General features: G+C 42.2%; 1 protein-coding gene across 3 annotated transcripts in view; it reads right to left on the minus strand.

Annotated features, from left to right (window-relative positions):
• The window catches only part of SMAD3 (SMAD family member 3), an 80,812-nt gene extending 63,717 nt beyond the window's left edge, over positions 1-17,095 (minus strand). For all 3 annotated transcript variants that reach the window (XR_012043763.1, XR_012043764.1, XM_072869866.1), the window contains exon 1: positions 16,534-17,095. Coding sequence is in view for 1 of the 3 variants with exons in the window: in XM_072869866.1 (XP_072725967.1) it covers positions 16,534-16,739 (206 nt within the window). In the remaining 2 variants the exon portion in view is untranslated. The remainder of the gene's footprint in view (positions 1-16,533) is intronic.
• Positions 17,096-17,518: the final 423 nt, after the last annotated feature.

Raw genomic sequence — 17,518 nt, forward strand, 5'->3', positions numbered from 1 at the left:
CCACAGTAGGCTCTTTCTACTTATTTTCAGCCTAGAGATAATCCCACTTCTATTAGGTGCTGATCTATCACTTTAAGTATTGCTAGTGCACTGCAGAGGAAGAGACCAAAGGCCAGAGAATGAGAGGTTTTAGCTGAAATAATCTCATGAAGGGCTTCAACTAAGGCAAAAAGACGAGGAAAGTAATGCTACATTGATTAGAGATGCATATGAACACCACCACCTGATGGTAACAATATGTTAAAATTATACAAGATTCTTTTGATGTCACTTAAAGGAAAAAAATTTTAAGAAGCATACTTTCATTCAGTACACTCCAGGCACAATTCCTGTCACAGTTACACATCCGTGTTCTGAAATACTCCCGTCTCTGACAAAATGCACTCTGGTGATCTAGCTAATTTTCAATGAAGAAAAGAGTCCCATAAAGTTCTAACGCTTCACATCTGCACTATCCCATTTATCTGGGTAGCAGATTATTGCACATGGGAAGATTAGGCAATTGCCAGGTAGTGTTGCCTCTTGTACAATTAGATTATCTGTGTGCTAAGAAACGCTCGAATTGCAGAGAGCCAGGCTCGGTTAAGGAGATGGAGGAATATTTCAAAGGCTGCTCATTTACTTGTTGCACAAGGATCACATGGCTACTCACGTTCCACATGAAGAACGCCAAATCCCTGCAGAGTCCAGCAACGCCCAGACAGTTTTGCACCCACATTTGGCTTTGTTGTAACACCTTGCTCCAGCATGCAAAATGCTTTCAACCCTCTTGAAAAGTGCTAGGCTAAGGATATCTCAAGAGCTCAAGTTCTTCATTAGAGGACATGACCACTAACAGGCTACTTACCTTACACAATGATATACCATTTAGTCTTTTCTTTGAAGGGGACATCAAAAGGCATAAGGGAATCTGCATCTTCAGTGCTAGTCACTTCAGAGGCACTTTCTAAGGACAGTTACCAAATGGCCAACGGTAACGGCTTTGCATGTGGTTAGATGCCTGTTCACCAAGGAATCACGACATACCTATTTGCTAGAAAAGCCACAAACGTGTATTGAACAGTCCCTGGTAGCAACAGTGACAAGAAACTACCAGTCACTGGCGTAGGATGTGAGAAAACAAAACACTTCATCATAGTCACATTCTTCAAAGTCAAGCGGTTTGCCCAGTGAGTAATATTCCTGCAGTGGTTTGTAGGTAACAAGAACTATGCTTGTAGAAGTGGAAACCATAAATAACATTATGTTACTGATGTATCATTATCATAATATGTAGAGATATGACAGGATAAAAGTACATGGAAATTAGATAATTTGGAGTTGTCATTTCTGTTAAAATGAACTCGGCTTCCAAACAATGTTAATGAGACACAGAATCAAAGCATCATAGAGTATCACAAGTTGGAAGGGACCCATAAGGATCATCAAGCCCACCTCCCAGAAGCGCAGCCCGAGATGCCTACTCTCTCCAAATCCACTCTGCCATTTACTGGCATATTAAAATATTTGGAGTTAAAGTACAAGACAAAAAATTATTGACAAATAAAAGCGGGGGTTATTGCTATCACAACTCCCACCAACATAACGCCACTTGCTACGACAAGCTGGCTTGGATGCATCTGCCAGCCAGCTGCATGCATTCACAGTGGCTTTCAACTTCTTCAGCCTGTGGAAAACTTTTAAAAAATCTCCCGGACGAAAAGACTGCATGAGCGGTTTCATCCATGTAGACTGCTGCACAACACACACGAACGTAGTTTCCTTAGTTACCTCTTCTTCATTCCCTGAAAACTACTGCAGTAGATACAAACATATGCAAATTTTAAACACTTCACTTGCTTACTCCTCCTCCAGTCTTTTGTGCCAGAAGATAACACCAGAAAACAAAACCGGAGAAAGGTTATCCTATGAGCAAGCCTGTACACTGCATTCCCAAAGGATTGCCAACTTCAGATTAAGCAGCAGACCGCGGTCCCCATGATAGCTACAAAACAAACCACGCATATCGGTTTTTGTGAACCAAGAGACATGTTTGTCTCCTGTTTATTCTAAAGACATGTTTATTCTAAAGAGGCTAAGTACCTTTGAACAGCAACCTCACTTGCTGTAAAAAAATAAAAATTAAAGAAGTCCTGCAAGCTAGCATTGGATCCAACTCAACGCGAGGTGCAATTTTTAACTGACAGGAATAAGTTATTGAATCACTGTTAGAAAAGTTATGGCCTGTGTTTTGAAATAATCCTTGTCTTCTAAAAATAATTCTTCAGTGATTTAATTTCTAGCAATACATTACATACGCAGTTACACTGCACCAACTTTCAGCCAGCTTTTGACAACACTCAACCCTCAAATGAACCTAGAAAAATAGTCTTTGTAGCTCCAAGTAGCACAGTGACTGAAAACCAAAATTAAGGATGGAATACAGTATGATTTCTAAAATCAAGATGTGATTCTAAAGCAAAAGTGCAACAAAGTCTTTTACGCTTCCCCAGTTATTCTCTCATAGTGATGTAAATTCAGAGCTGCTCTGCACGTGCAAAAATGACAGCCCTGAAGTCACACAGATGAAAAAATATGTGACTTACTGAACTAATAACAAAAATCAAATCCCACTCAGGCTTCAAAAACAAGAACATCTATGCCTGGATTGTTTTACACATTGTCACACTAAGTAATGCCTTTTGCTTTTATAACAAAGAACATTTTTGTTCATTTCTTTGCCCTCCAAGTAACCATCTTCCCCTGTTGTTTAAGGTTCTCGGACACAGCACAAGGAAGAAAAATAATATTTAAACAAAAAACCCCACCCCAGCCCCTAAACAAAGAAAGAAAGAAGAAAACACACACACAGAGGAGAATGCAAGTCACAAAGGCACAAATTAGCAGAGAGCTATGGTCAGCTGCATCTCACGGAAGAGTTTTAGCAGGGCCATGCAGCATCACAGCCCCTTCACGAGGGGGGATGGAGGAATGTCGCATCCATATGCACTAACTACTCCACCCCTGTAGAATTCCCTCTCTCTGCTTTTATGCCCTTGAAGCAACTCAAACCTCTGATCGGTGCTAGAACTGACCAGAAAACTATTACCCCATTATTTCATTTATACAGGCACATGCACATACTAAACAAGGGCTATTCAGATTTTGTTCAAATGTTAAGAGAGCATTACCATTTTTTTTAATGAAGTTACAATATTTTCTTTTTTTTTTTTCCCCCTCCATAGAATGGTTAATTAAAATACTAGTTTCTACTTGAAGCTAATTCTACTGGACACAAGTTTGTATTTATTTATACACACATATTTAAAAAATAATATACACACACACATATAAAGAAATATAAAAGGCACAAAGAATTGTCCTAAAAATTCTAATGGCCTCTCTCCAGTCCAAAACTTCCTACTTTTCCTCTCTTCTACTGAAGTGCACAAAGACTGTCAAAATGCATGTAATCAATGGCTTCAAGTGCAAGCAGATCTTTCATCGACTATCAGATAAATTGGAAACATATAAACTTTGAACATAAGCACTCAAAAGCCAAATTAATAACAGACTATTAGTGTTCATTAGCTCTACCTCCCACCTTTCCTCTTTCTTTCTCTTCTGGAATAGCTGGTCTGCCAGTACAGCAGAAACTCTGAAATGCCATCCTAAAAATAGAAAGCAAGAAAAGAGAAAAGAAAAAAAAAAGAGGGGGGGAGAACAGGAACTGAGAGAATAAGCAGAGTGAGAAGCTCTGTAATATAAAACTGTCTCCAGCTTCAAAGTCATCAGCCAATCATAATCCAATAAATGCTTTTTTTTTTTTCTAAAATCAGAACACTCAAATGTCTATTTTTATTCCTGTTTAGAAGCAGCTATCTCAACAGGGCTTTCAAACCAGTAGAGCCTGGCATGCAAAGCAGTGACTTACAAAGCTCAATTTCAAGCCATAATTTCCAAGGCCTTCACTCGCTTATATGCGTTGATTTGTGTCTGGCACACCAATGTATTACAGCACAGACACCATTAGCAAAAAATGGAGAACTAAAGGGAGGAAACTGAGGGGATGTTTACAGGAAACTATTCTTTAACCCAGAACACTATTTAAGGGTTCTCCCTTCATGACAGTACACCATTCCATGTATCCAAATGGCTATACTATTGTTCCGATACCCGAAGATACATACTCTCCAAGTGCAATCGTCAGGAACTGCAATACTTACAGATAGGTTTTAATTAAAGCTTGTTCTTCTGGCCCTCAAACATATCAATAAGAATTGCTAGGTACACTTAAGGTACTGAAAAATCAAGACAATAGGGAGCTGTATCCATCTTAAGTCCGGAAAATATGCACTTATAATGAAATACCATCTCTCGAGTATCCAAGGAGGTATATCCTCAGCACTTTCATACTTCCTTTGTGTGTAGGTTGCCCAGAGAAGTTGTAAATGCTCCAACATTGGAAGTGTTCAAAGTCACATTGGACGGAGCTTTGAGTAACCTGGCCTAGTAAAAGATGTCCCTGGCCATGGCAGGGGGCTGGACTAGATGATCTTTGAAGGTCCCTTCCAATCCAAACCATTCTATGCTTCCACAATTCTAAAATGCTAGAGACCTCTTCCTGTATTTAACTGAAAATTAGTTTTATTCATAATGTAGCATTGATAATTATATTCATATGTTATGAATTATTGGTATAACACAGAAAGAGCAGCTTTCAAACGGACTCGTTTTCCATCCAGAGCACGGGAAGATGCACTCTCAAGAGTAACGTCACTTCTATCTTGTATATGCAATACTGTAGCAGGCCTTAGGACGTCTGCACCCTAAATGTTGCTTTGCTTCTGACCCCCATGAACCTCAGGTAAGTGAATCGAGTTCTCAGGACTTCACTCTCCCCCATCAGCAAAAGGAGGTAAAAATCTTCTTGCTTTAAAGGACCTTAAGATCTATGGTATAAAATGAGAAGTCACAAACACTCCCCCTTCAATAGGGCACAGGCACTTCAGCAGGTTGTGGAATGGCCATAATGAAAAGGTCTTTAAAAGGTTTCAATGAATATTGCATAGTAAAGATTTTTTTATTTTTAAATGGGAGTAGCTGACAGCATCTGAACTTAATTGTTGTCCTTCATAGAAAGTAACCGTTTAAAACACACAAGGACTAATGCAGAGATTGTTTTGCTCTTAGGAAATCTAACCATGATCTCAAGCGTTACTTATCAATCCTTAATTTTAGTGAAGAGATACATTAAATACACTGTTTCCCACAGCAAGCATTCAAATTCAACTTGCTTCAGTACCTTGGAAAAGAGCATTTATTTCAAACTTGTAAATGATTTAAAAGAGAAAGCTTAATTAATAATGTTGTTTCCAGCCAGATGGCCAGCTATTAGTTTTCAGTCATCTCTTTCAGAACAATTCACCAGAAGTCTTCAGATGCAGAGGAGTTATAAAGCAATAGATGTGACGGCCCAGCACTCTCAGTGGCTGCCAAAATGCTCAGTAAAAGACACAGCAATAGGTATAGAAATGTTTAGTTTTTCCAACTCGTGTTGCTGTGGGTCATGGTCATAAAAGTCCACTAACAACAGCAAAATTGCTTGACAGACACAAGTTTATTTAATTTAACATTTTGTATTTGGATGGCATTAAATTCACATATGGTTATATAATATTACTTAAATGAAAACATGAGGCTACATGTATAGTGTTTCCCCCGGACTTGTGCTAACAGACTTCAAACTTAAGCTCAGTAGCAGATCACTGTGGTATGATGTGTATCAACCAGTCAAAATATTCCCTGTGTACAGGAGGCACCGGCACAGAGATGAATAGATAAATATTATGCAAACCCAGTTAAGGCTTACCACTAAACATCTATGGAATTCTAATATTCTCACTGACGTAGCACCTACATATTTTCAAAGAAAGTTTCCAACAAAAATTAAACCTGCTTTCTTCGTACAAATGAGATGCCGAACAGCAACAGAAAGCTTTTTAAAGTAGCAAGGTATTGGGTTTTGCAACAGGGTCTACCTCTCGAGATTTTAAGAGCTCTGCACAACTGTTATTAAATTCTCTGACATCCTTGTGAGGCAAGTACTGTATCTGCTAAGTGGTTAAGAGTAAGGTACAAGCAGGTTAAACATTTTGCTCAATGCTACCTAGTGGCACGGAACAAAACCTGTTGTTTTCAGTCTTCCCTAACCACAATGTACATTCATTATGCAGTAATCCACAACTGAAAACCTATCTTAATTCGGTTATGACTGGGAAAAACAAATATGCAATTGCAACTCTATACAGGAACTTTCAGCCTATAGTTCTACCAAACAAGCAAAACCAGATTTGGGAAAAAGCTTCAGTGATCAGCTGTCTACCTACACACAAGTTATTTATGGCATCTAATTCAGAGCAAAGCTCAAAGCAGTTTGCAGACTGCCACCAGACTTTTACTGGCGACAGAAATCAGCTATAAAGTAGTATTAGCTTTGATAATCAGACAGTGATTATCTACTTCAAAAAAAAAATTACATTTAGTTATTTTGTAAAGCTTGTTTCTAATCCAGTGGTTTCAAATCAGCTGGTTTCTACTTTCCACCATTCTAACGCTCATCTTCTGCAAAAACGCCACTGGCCATTAAAAAAAAAAAAAGCCACTAAATTTTGAAAAGAAAACAATAACATTAACAGGCCAAAAAGATAGTTTTGACTTATGGTGAAGCTTATGTTCAGTAAGTCAGGTAAATTTAGGCCCAAGAAGCAAATATGGAGAAAGATAGCCAAATTGTATACAAGTTTCACCATTCCAAGCCTGTGAAACTCTTACAGGGTAATTAATCTGAGGTCTCCAGAGTTCACTGGAGTTTCGTTTGAAGGTTCCAGGCCAACATCAATAACTATTCTAGAGCTTTCCTCCAACAGGCTGCTGACCATGGGAGAAGAAAGGATAGATGTTATTAGCAGACCTTGTGTTCTTCTGAGTTCAAGGTCTATAATTGTGGGTGGGCTTTATCTAGGCCATGCAAGAGGAAACCCCTACTCCTTCCTGTATTTGTATAGCTGTGTAGCAGGGGAGGTGGGAAGGAGGCTCAGGGAGAAGCACATTATAAGGGCTTCACTGTTGGGATGCAAGCTGGTTAAAAATGATTTTTAAAAAAAAGAAAAAGAAAAAAAAAACCTACAGTGAGAACAGCCAAATGCCGCCTTCTGCACCGGCACAGGATCAGGAGCCACTGCCAATGCCAAACCCACTGCCAGTGGTATCTCAGCTACAAAACGCGGAGGGCCTCTGCCAAGCCACACGAGTGCCCATCACAAAACCCTCAATAAAACATGAGCGAGAACTCCTCCGAAAATGAAATGCTTTGCAGAGAAGTATCATTTTCAACAAACTTCCAGCTAAATCCTGCCTGGCTTCCTGCCAGATTTCCAGCGCAGGGCTGACAAGTCCAGTCTTCATGGGACTGCCACGCGCTGCAGCCACGCAGGGTGCCTAGTGCTGAGCCCTCAGATCTCGCAGGGTATGCTAGGCAGGCTTCAACTTCTGAAAAGAAGAACCCACAGAAGCCCCCAAAGCCCTGAATTTAAAAGAGAAAACTAGATGATATTCAACCAACAAACACCTCCATCCTCCGTTTTCCGTTCACTGCTTCCTTGTGCTGGCCTGACTCTCCTTTCACTTGCATGTAAATCAGAAGTAAATTTACTGAAATCCATGTAATTACACAAATGCAAAAAGAGTGGGGAAAGACTCAGACTCCAGCTGCTTATTAGCCTTTCTTTTAGGCAAAGAATGCTTTTGAAACACTGGTAGAATCTTTCAGGTATTTTTTACACGTGTGCTACAATTTGGCTATGCATCTGACTCAAAGGGAACAACAATTTGTTCAACAAATAATAAGAAGAAAAGGACCTTTCTGTACAGTTCCACATGTGTGGAAACCACAGACTTTGTATCTCTATGAAAAAAAAACACATCTGGTCTTTCTGAGTATAACAAAATTAAAGGTGCTTGTAGTTGGGTCTTCCCACACAGCAACACTTAAAATCCAGTTATGGAGGGAAAGGAAATTTGGGGAAAAAAGTGTTCTCTAGCTGTTAAGTAGATAAAGCAACAGCAGCTGCACATTCAACACAAAACCAGGCACACTCATGTTCCACAGATGTCTTCTACTAAGCTCAATATTTTTGTGAACTTTAACTGTTCTACATCTGTGAAGAGTAAATGAATTTCTCTTTTCATGTTCAAGCAACTAGAACAGGAAGGACAAAGTTTTTCCTCTTTTATTGTGAAAAAGGAGAGTCAGTATCAGCATCCGTCATTCAACCATTGCTGGCTGCAACCACCACAAAGGAGGAAATTTCTGTTTTGACTTCCTTTTTTAAAAAGATTGTGTTATAGTTAATGAACGTCACCAATTCAAAGATAATCTCTGACCTTTCCTGTGACACAATTTGTAAGCAAAAATTCAATGAAATTTTCAGATTAGATAACTACAAATCATGAAGTAAGCTAAGGATGGTCCACCTTATTTCATTGCCCTTGAGACTTTCCTTCCTGAGGACCCCAAAGCCTGGAGGAAGCAAGGGCCCCAGACAGATAGACTGACTCTCCTGACACCTTGTCCCCTGCGATCTTCTCTCCATGATTCACAGACCTCACTTTTCATAAACTGAGGTATATTCCTCTGGAGATTGAAAAGCAGATGCTCCCGTTCATGGGGTCAGGCACACAGCCCATCTGTGGCGAGTGTGCAGGTGCCCTAGGACAAGGTAGGCACACACAGACCCCAGTCACACGACTACCTGAAACGGTCAACTTCTTTGCCCTCATAACCTCAGCGCTGAAAAACAAGTGAGCTGTAAAGGTATTTCTAGCGACAAATAAAAGTTATCAAGATCATCTATTCACCTTTCCTAGACTTACACAAGTTACATTTCTAACAAGTCAGTTTTACTGGATTTTTAAGCATGTTCTTTCATGAGGCTTACCAATGAGATTTATAATTTCATCATGTCTTCCACATCAACAGCAGCTCCTAATACTTTAAAAATGCAATCAAATCGACTCGTCGTGGAATAGCACGATTCTGAACACAAGCAGGTTGAAGAATCAAACTCACAAGGAACAACTACCATTTTCTCCCCATGCTTCCCGGTGTCCTTTCCCCCGTGCTGCTCCTGTCCACTGACATCTGCTACTTCAGAAGTGCATTCCTGATGTAAGCAAGGCCAGTATCAGCAATCCTTGCTCACGCTGAGTAAAGCCTGTTCACGTGGAGATTCTTCACTGTAGAGAAAGGAATGATGGTTCAATACTTGGAGCAACTGCTGGAGCACACAATCCCACAGATTTCCTGACCTACTCATTTTAAACAGCCTAAAGTCTGCCTGCACCATACACACCTACGTAGGATTGATAAACCTACCTTGCCGCTAAATGAGCCGATTTGAATACCCAAAACAGTGTAGCTACAGCAGCTTAGGTTTAACGGGCTTCTTAGTTGACACTGCAGATTTCTTATTCTGGAGCTCACACAATTCCTGGGTGATCCTCTAAAAAGCAGGGTGTTATTATGTCTTACCTGGCTGGGCTCTTCTGAAGATAAGGGTTACCCTTTTCTTTCCTTTTTTTTTTTTTTTTTTTAAACAGGGCTCCTATTACTATGCATAAGTGGTTTATTCCTGCTCCCATTTGTGACCTATGCTTCTGAAGGATCAAGCCTTTAATACAGAAAGAGCGAGCTCTGGCTTTTTCTTCTCTTTCTACAGAGGCACAGTACCAGTAGCAATCAAACTTTCCTGCTTGCCTAAGGGCAAGTCCCACCATTCTGACAGCGATGGTAAAGAGATGCGTGAGCAAATGAGGATCAGGTCTAAAAGGCTTCAAAACATCTTTAAAAGCAGTATTAACTGCAACAATTGACACATTATTGTCTCTTCAGTTACATGGAAAGTTGTGCTACCAGTGACAAGTACAAGAGCCCAATTATTAACAACTTCCTTGTCTTTATGTTTGGACTCAAGTCGCATGTAGCAAAATGTAATTAGCAAACATTTGCTAAGCTTGGTGGAGTCAGCCTGCTAGAACTAGAGTGTCTGGACAAGAACCTCTGCCCTGTCTTTATTCCCCTCGCTCCTGTCTGCTCTCTTCACTGCCAATCAACACAATCAGCTTTGGACTGGAAAAAGCTTTTTACACAGCCCATCAAGGCAGACAAGGACAAAAGTTAATTAGGACTATTCATAAGCCTTACTGGAAGAGAGTGCTGCTTCCCATCCCTGAAAATTTAATTGCACTCAATAGAGGAAAGCTAGGGGAAAAAAAAAATAAAATAAAAAAAACAGAAAAAGATAATTTGGGAATAAAATCTGATTTCAATTTAATTCAAGCACCGTTTGGCCCTATTTATTTCATAAAGTAGCTCATGCAGGATAATGGCGTTATTGCGCATCTAACAGCATTAGAAGCTCTTAATAAATTAACAAGTGAAAATTAATGGCTGCTCAGTCCATTAAATCTTGTTAATTTTATTTTTGTTGCAATAATATAGCAATCACAAGTTTACATTATTAAACCAATATTTATTAGAAGAGCTCATTTTAATTGGATCCCTGATGTGATAATCCCGTACAGTGTGTATTTCTTGATTTCATCAATTTTTTGCATTTATTTCTCATTATATTTAAATGACTGCAATGTTCAGGGTCTTTTCCTAATACTATAAAAGTTAAGCAACCATTTTAAACATTTTATTTCACAAATTCAACACTTACTACACAATATAATGAGAATCTTATGAGTCCCTTCAGAAGCTATTTTAAATATTTTAGTTTCTCGACAAAGGGGGGGAGAAAAAAAGGCAGAGATATGAATATTTGAAAACATCTCAACGAATAGTAAAATACATTTTCCCCTTAGCCTATCAATGTTCTATATAAACACTGCTGCGTTGTCTTTCAAGTCAAGAGGAGTTTTACCACCGGTTTTAATGCAAAATGTCAGCTGGCCTGCACATCTCAGGAAAAAAAAAATTATAAATATATAGAGAGAGACAAAAGGGGTTGAATTGTATTGGCTGCTGACAGAGACATTACAAATTTAAGACATCTTACTAAGGGCTGGGTCTGACATGCTATTCCAGCAGCAGCTACTTTGAGGGAAGGGGCTGCAATGCCACACAATGCTTTCTCTCCTGACCTCCCTCCTTTCCCTGGTTCCTTCATCTCTGCCAACATAACTGAATGCGTAGTTGCTCCCTAACTGGTTGTATCAACATTATTGCTTTAGCTTAACAGTAGCGTTTTGTTTTTTAAAATGGCATGGTGTGGGCTAGAAGTCAACTACACAGGCTATTATCCAGGCTAAGATAAGAGGCGGTAACTCTGATGCAAGGATGGGGAGAAGAGGTTGGAGGGGCTGTGGGGAGCAGAAACCTCTGTGCCCGGAAAGGGTGGTTTGACCTTTGGGGGGATGGCAAGGAGGAAGATGAGAAAGGTACTGACGGACAAGTGGGACTGCAGGCAGCAAGTACACCTGACTAAAGGCCTGTATCCATTTATGTACTGTATTTTCACCTTTAGACCTGATCTGCAGTCACACTAATGCCACAAAAGCTAGTTAGAAAAAGATTTGTAAAGCGGTGACTACCCTGCAGCTATCACTGCCACAGCGAAACTAGCTCATGTGGGTACAGCTAGCAGCACAGTCGTGGCAGCAGAAAGGTTAGGATAGGGCTGTAAAAACCTGCCCATAAAGCTAGGTCAGTACATAGGTTAGTGCACACAGTTTTGTAGCAGGAAAATTACCAGCAACAGGGAGCTAACAAGTATAATGGCAGCTAGACTGTGTTTGCACACAGGGACTGCACTGTAATCATCTCCAGTACACCACCATTGTGACAATCTAATCTTAAGTGCAGACGCTCTTAAACAACTCTATGCAATATTAAAGCTCCTCACATACCAGGACAAGCCAAACTGAAAACAAGGTAGTTTAAAACTGGCATTAAAAAAAAAACCATATAAATTTGCGCTTGGACGCACAAAACTATGAGTGGCCCTTTGCTTATTACTGAAACCAGATGGGCACCAATCTCAAAAGAAGAACATACTTCATGGTCTTGCAGACAGCCTCTGCCACTTACTTTATTTACAGTTTTCATATTTTCCTGGTATCAAGGCAATCCTAAGAACATGGCCAATGCTTCTAAATATTGTGCGATCAACTAGCAACACAACAGAAGGTATGCTCACACTCAAGTTGTTCCTAAAATCACTTATGTATTATGCCTGGTTTTCCCCACCAAAATGTAAATCATTTAAGGAACACCTTGTTCAGCTGCTTTTAAAAAGCAAATGTGCCATGTTTCCATTTCAGTTAGTACTTTCTATCCTTATCAGATGAGTTCCACAAGAAATAACACCCACCTCTCTTCAAAACTATTTTCTAAATTAAAAAAACCCACCACTTAAAAGAAGGTGTTCCTTACATGCAAGAATCCTGGCTCCCCTAAAACCACTGGCAAGATAAAAAAAATAAATACAGTAACAGGTTCAAAAGAAAAATATACATATGAAATTATATGACAAAACGCCACGAGATTTATGTCTTAATATGTGTAGTACCACTACAGCCCTTGAAACAAAGCATTTACTATCTCGTCCCACATCAGCAAGACTATATATACTGCACAGCTTTTAGAAATTACTAAGTGCTCATCACATGTTCCTGGCTTCTGCAGTTCAGACCCCTATGTAGGTTAAGAGTTAAACACTCATCACGGTTCAGCCTAATGCGCTTTATTTCTAGGGCAAAATGCTGACAGTTTGTCAGGTGCACAGTATGGCCTCTCTTCAGATCAGTAATAGTATTAGATACTCATTGCTCTTCTCCCCAGGATAAAGTCCATAGGGTTCTGCAGGTGTGTAGGAATGTCAGCTGTAGACTTTGCTGCCATCAGATTCCATGCTTACCGTACTCTTTGGTCTCAGAAGCAAATAGAGCCATCAAAAATTAAAAAAATCTGACAGCAGCTGGAGTAGACCTAAGCTTGCTCACAGAGCAAATGAGAGAGGCCGCAAACTCAAACACCTGTCTGCGCTGGGGTATGTGCTAATGGCAACTATCCTCAAGCTTCTCTGAAAAGTGATAAACACATCCATTCTGAAAGCTGGGCTTTCAAGGTCAACGCAACTACTACAAAGGATATATTTCAATGGGCAAAGGAAAGTGTGTTTTCAACTTTATCACCCAATACAGTATGAAAAAATGTCTTACTGCCATGCAGACCCAGCTTGCTACAACTCACTAGGTCAGCTCCTGACACCAAAGCCCACCAGCTTAGTGCATAGGGGTTTAAAGGCAGCTCCCTTCTGGAGAAGGATGGGCTTTGGCAGCAGTGTGCCAGACGAGGGACGGAGGAAGGTCCTCTAAACCAGCCATTCTATCGAGCACCAGTAACTGTGGCACAAGAAACAATCAGATGGTCTGAGACTGGTAGGTTTTTCAGGTGGAAATTACTTCCTGCTCCAGCAGAAAAAACAAGAAGGAAAAATCCTGCCAGCAGAGCGTTACACTGAAATCCTTGAAGGTATCTCCAGCCTTTTGCTGTCTGCCACAGGTCCTTCCAACAGAAAAACCTGGGGCCTGAGGCATCTGTCACATCATCTTACAAATGGAGCACTTGGAAAACTAAGACATGCTGAACAAATACACAAGCAAATAAACTATTCATTGTTTAATAATCCACCAGGAGATAGAATGTAGTATGTATACTTCCAGTTCCAAGTAGATAAAAATGACAGCAGGAATAAATTTGGTATTCTAATTCCTTAGCCCTACAACAAAAAAATTTTTTTTTCTTGTTCTTTCTTAAACCAATCCCACCTGATCACTACAGGAATTTGCTGTGTAGCCCTTATTCCCGTGAGCAATGTTTCTGCAAAGCTCAAGTACTTTTACATCTGAAACTTGCTTCGTCTCATGGATACAATAGCTAATTTTGGACTTACCCTACTCCTGCTGGGCCAGAGTCATCACTGGCATAGCTCCACTGTAATTCAGTCTACTGATGCGTTACAGACAATGCACAACATGATCTAATCCTTAATGATGGTTTTTTTCCCCCCTTTTTCCCCCCAACAAACTTACTAGACTAAATAGCAAAAGGACATACGTAGAATTATTAAAAAAAAACCAAAACCAAAAACCACAAAACCCCAAAGAACTAAAACCATACTAAAATTGTCTTGCAAATGCTAATTTCAAGTGACGAGATAATCAGATTCACAGATACATTAGGACAAACAGCACAGTCCAGATGAGAAGACACAGCTCTTAAAGTCACAAGGCCTGGTTATAGTTCCAGCTCTGCCACTGACTTCCAGACAAGCTGTTTCACATTTCCACACCATTCCCCCATCTCTGATATATAGCTATTAACCTCTCAGTATGCTGCTGCAGAGCATCCAGCACAGACTAAACTAACCACGCTCATTTGGATCTCTCTAATATACATACTAAACAATAATAAAAGTACATATGAAGTGTCATGTTTAAAAACTAGTTGCCAAGGTGTAAGGAGCTATCATCAAAATATGCTGACACTTCCTCCATACCAAGGTTTAAGATCTGCAGGATCCAGGCTCTATGTCATAAGTGGACATGAAATGTTTTAATTTATATACAGATTTCCTTTAACAGAGTAAGGTCTAGGAGAAAGAGACATTCACTTCTGCACAGTAGGAACAGCCAAGAACAGCCAGACAATCTCTGGAGGTTATAATATCTATGACTTGTGATATCTGCTTGTGTTGTTACTTGTTTTCAAGCTTTAAAATTATTTTTCTAAATTAAAGCATTGTACTCCACCCATCTCTTTGCTTCCTTTCAATCATAAAATATCAAACCTTCCTCCCTTATCTAAACCACCTTGTTATGAGCAAAAGAAGTACCAAGAGGCTTCACGCTCTGCTCCCTAACAGGTCACCATCAGCTAGACACAATACCCAGGTCACAACAGCAGGGCTGCTCAAGTCATTTTCTTCTTTTGAAATGGTAAGTATTTCAGGGAAGTGGTTTAAATAAGGTATTATCTATGTGGACAGCACAGTGCTTACCAAGAATTTAAATATATAGGTTTTAAGGCATTTGTATCGGGTGGTAGCTCTACAGGGTTTGATTTCTGCTTCAACTAGGCGAAGCCAGAGCAACTCTAACAAAGGCCGAGAGGTCTATATTTGCATTACTGGCCAAAATCTTAGCCACAGTCATTCACCACCAAAAAGATAAGGAGACTTTATTTTTCCTTTAAAAAAAACACTACAGTTGTTGGAAGAAAATTTCAGGAGTTCCAAATACCCACATTTCTAAGCTACTTGCTTCACTTTTTCATGCAACAGATGCTGCTTTGTATTAGCTACTGCATATTAAATCATTCTGACAACCAAGAAAGCGTACATTTGTTTGTGCGAGAGAGAAGCATGAATACACACACACACAGATATCTTCTCACACAGAAGCATACAATTATGCAGCATTCAAATATTTGGGATGAACTTTGGCCTTTGTTTAAAAAAAAAAAAGTACCCTCAAACAACAATCAGTAACAGAATCAGCAGTCATCTGGCTGAGCTCACAGAAATCAACAAATCTTCAGCAATAAAACACCACTTGTGGCCAGCTATTTGAAAGTTACTTGGAAAATTTTTCTTAGATGGGATACGTATATACACGTCCTTCATGATTTATAATAGTCTTATGGATCGATCTCGGAACAGAGGCTAAAAATCAAATCTATGTTAATTCAAAAAAATGGGGAAAAAAATCAGTTATATTCACCCTCACATGCTTTTTTTGCACTCCAAACAATCCCCTTCAGCTATGCCATTTGCATTCCCGATTTAAAAAGTAATTTGAAAACATATGCACAGCAGGGCTCTAAATCACCTCTTCAGAGTAATATCTGTCTAGCTAATATGGAAGAAACCAAGCAACCCAAACAAAACCATTTTCCTGATACATTAATCAAAAGAAAATCTTAATGTTCTAGAGAACACGCTGAAACTTTTGACAATGAGAGTATCCACAGTAAGTATAGCTGTAATCCAGAGCGCTTCCAACTTTTTTTTTTTTAATCTCGGCTGAAGACATATTTTCTCCCCTACATTCCCCTCTTACTTTCTTCCTCTCTTGTTACTAGACAGTAATCCAATTCTGCAGCCAGTTATTGTTGTTTTTTTTTTTTTTAACTATATATAGAGCCAGGATAGAGCACGCAGGGGAGGACTAACACCGCACCGAAGCGCAGCGGGGCTGGAAAGCAAAACAAGCCCTCTCCCAGGCTGTGCCAAAGCATGCCGAGTCCCTCGGGAGAAAGCTGCTACCCAAGGGCCCCGAGCACCCCCGTGCCCGCCCCGGGGGGGCCCGCGGCTGCGCCCGCCCCGCCGGCCCCTCCCGCAGGGGCAGCCGTGCGGGGGGTGCAGTGCCCGGCGGGGGTGACCCCGGGTTCGTGTGCTCCCCACCGCCGCCGCGCACCCCCCGTACCTGGGGATGGTGATGCACTTGGTGTTGATGTTCTGCGTGGTGATCGCCTTCTCCAGCTCGTCCAGCTGCCCCGTCTTCTTCAGCTTCTTCACCAGGCTCTTCACCGCCTTCTCGCACCATTTCTCCTCCTGCCCGTTCTGCTCCCCTTTCTTCCAGCCCAGGAGCCGCTTGACGATGGGAGGAGTGAAAGGCAGGATGGAGGACATGCTGGCTCGCCCGGCAGGGCCGGCAGCGCCCCGCTGCTGGCTCCACGCTCGCCCCGCCGCCCCCCGCGCCGCTCCGCTCCGCTCCGCTCCGCGCAGGCCCCGCCGCGCCGCGGGCAGCACAAAGCCCGGCCCCGGGCGGCGGTGGCCTGGCCTGGCCCGGCGCCGCGCCGCTCCGCTCGCCCGCCCGCCCCGCCGGTGCCTCAGCGCCTCGGGCCCGCGGCACCAAACTTTGCCCGGAGTTCGCCGCCTCTCGCCGGCGGCAGCTCCCTCCTCCCCCTCCTGCCCCGCTCTGTGTGCGCGGAGAGGCGCCCACTCCAGCTCATTCCCAGTCTGTCTCTCATGCAAATTGCCTGCTGGCCGCCCCGGCCCGGCTTCCACCCCCTCCTTCCCTCCCAAACACGCTCACTCACGCCGCCGAGGGAGGGCGGGGAGGCGGCCGGCCCGCCGGGAACTCCGCTCCCCCCCCCCTCCCCGCGCCGCCGCCGGCGGCAGCCCCCGCGCTCCCGGCAGAGGCCCCCGCGCCCCGGGCGGGACGGGGTTCTCCCTCCCTCAGCCCCGCTCCAGCGCGGCGCGCACCCGCGGCCTTCCCGCCGCGATCCCCCTCAGAGCGCGGGGCGGGAAGCTCCCCTCAGGGCCGCCGCGGCGGGAAGGAGCGTCCTCACCCCGCGCCGGGAGACCCGCGTGGGCTCTGCCCGCCCGAGCCGCGTCCCCTCGGCCTCCCCACAGCGCGGAGACCCGCCGAGGCGGCGGCTCCCCGGAGGGAGGCCCGCGGTGCGGGT

Source organism: Ciconia boyciana, chromosome 8 (genome assembly GCF_034638445.1).
Source record: "Ciconia boyciana chromosome 8, ASM3463844v1, whole genome shotgun sequence".
Classification (NCBI taxonomy): Eukaryota; Metazoa; Chordata; class Aves; order Ciconiiformes; family Ciconiidae; genus Ciconia; species Ciconia boyciana.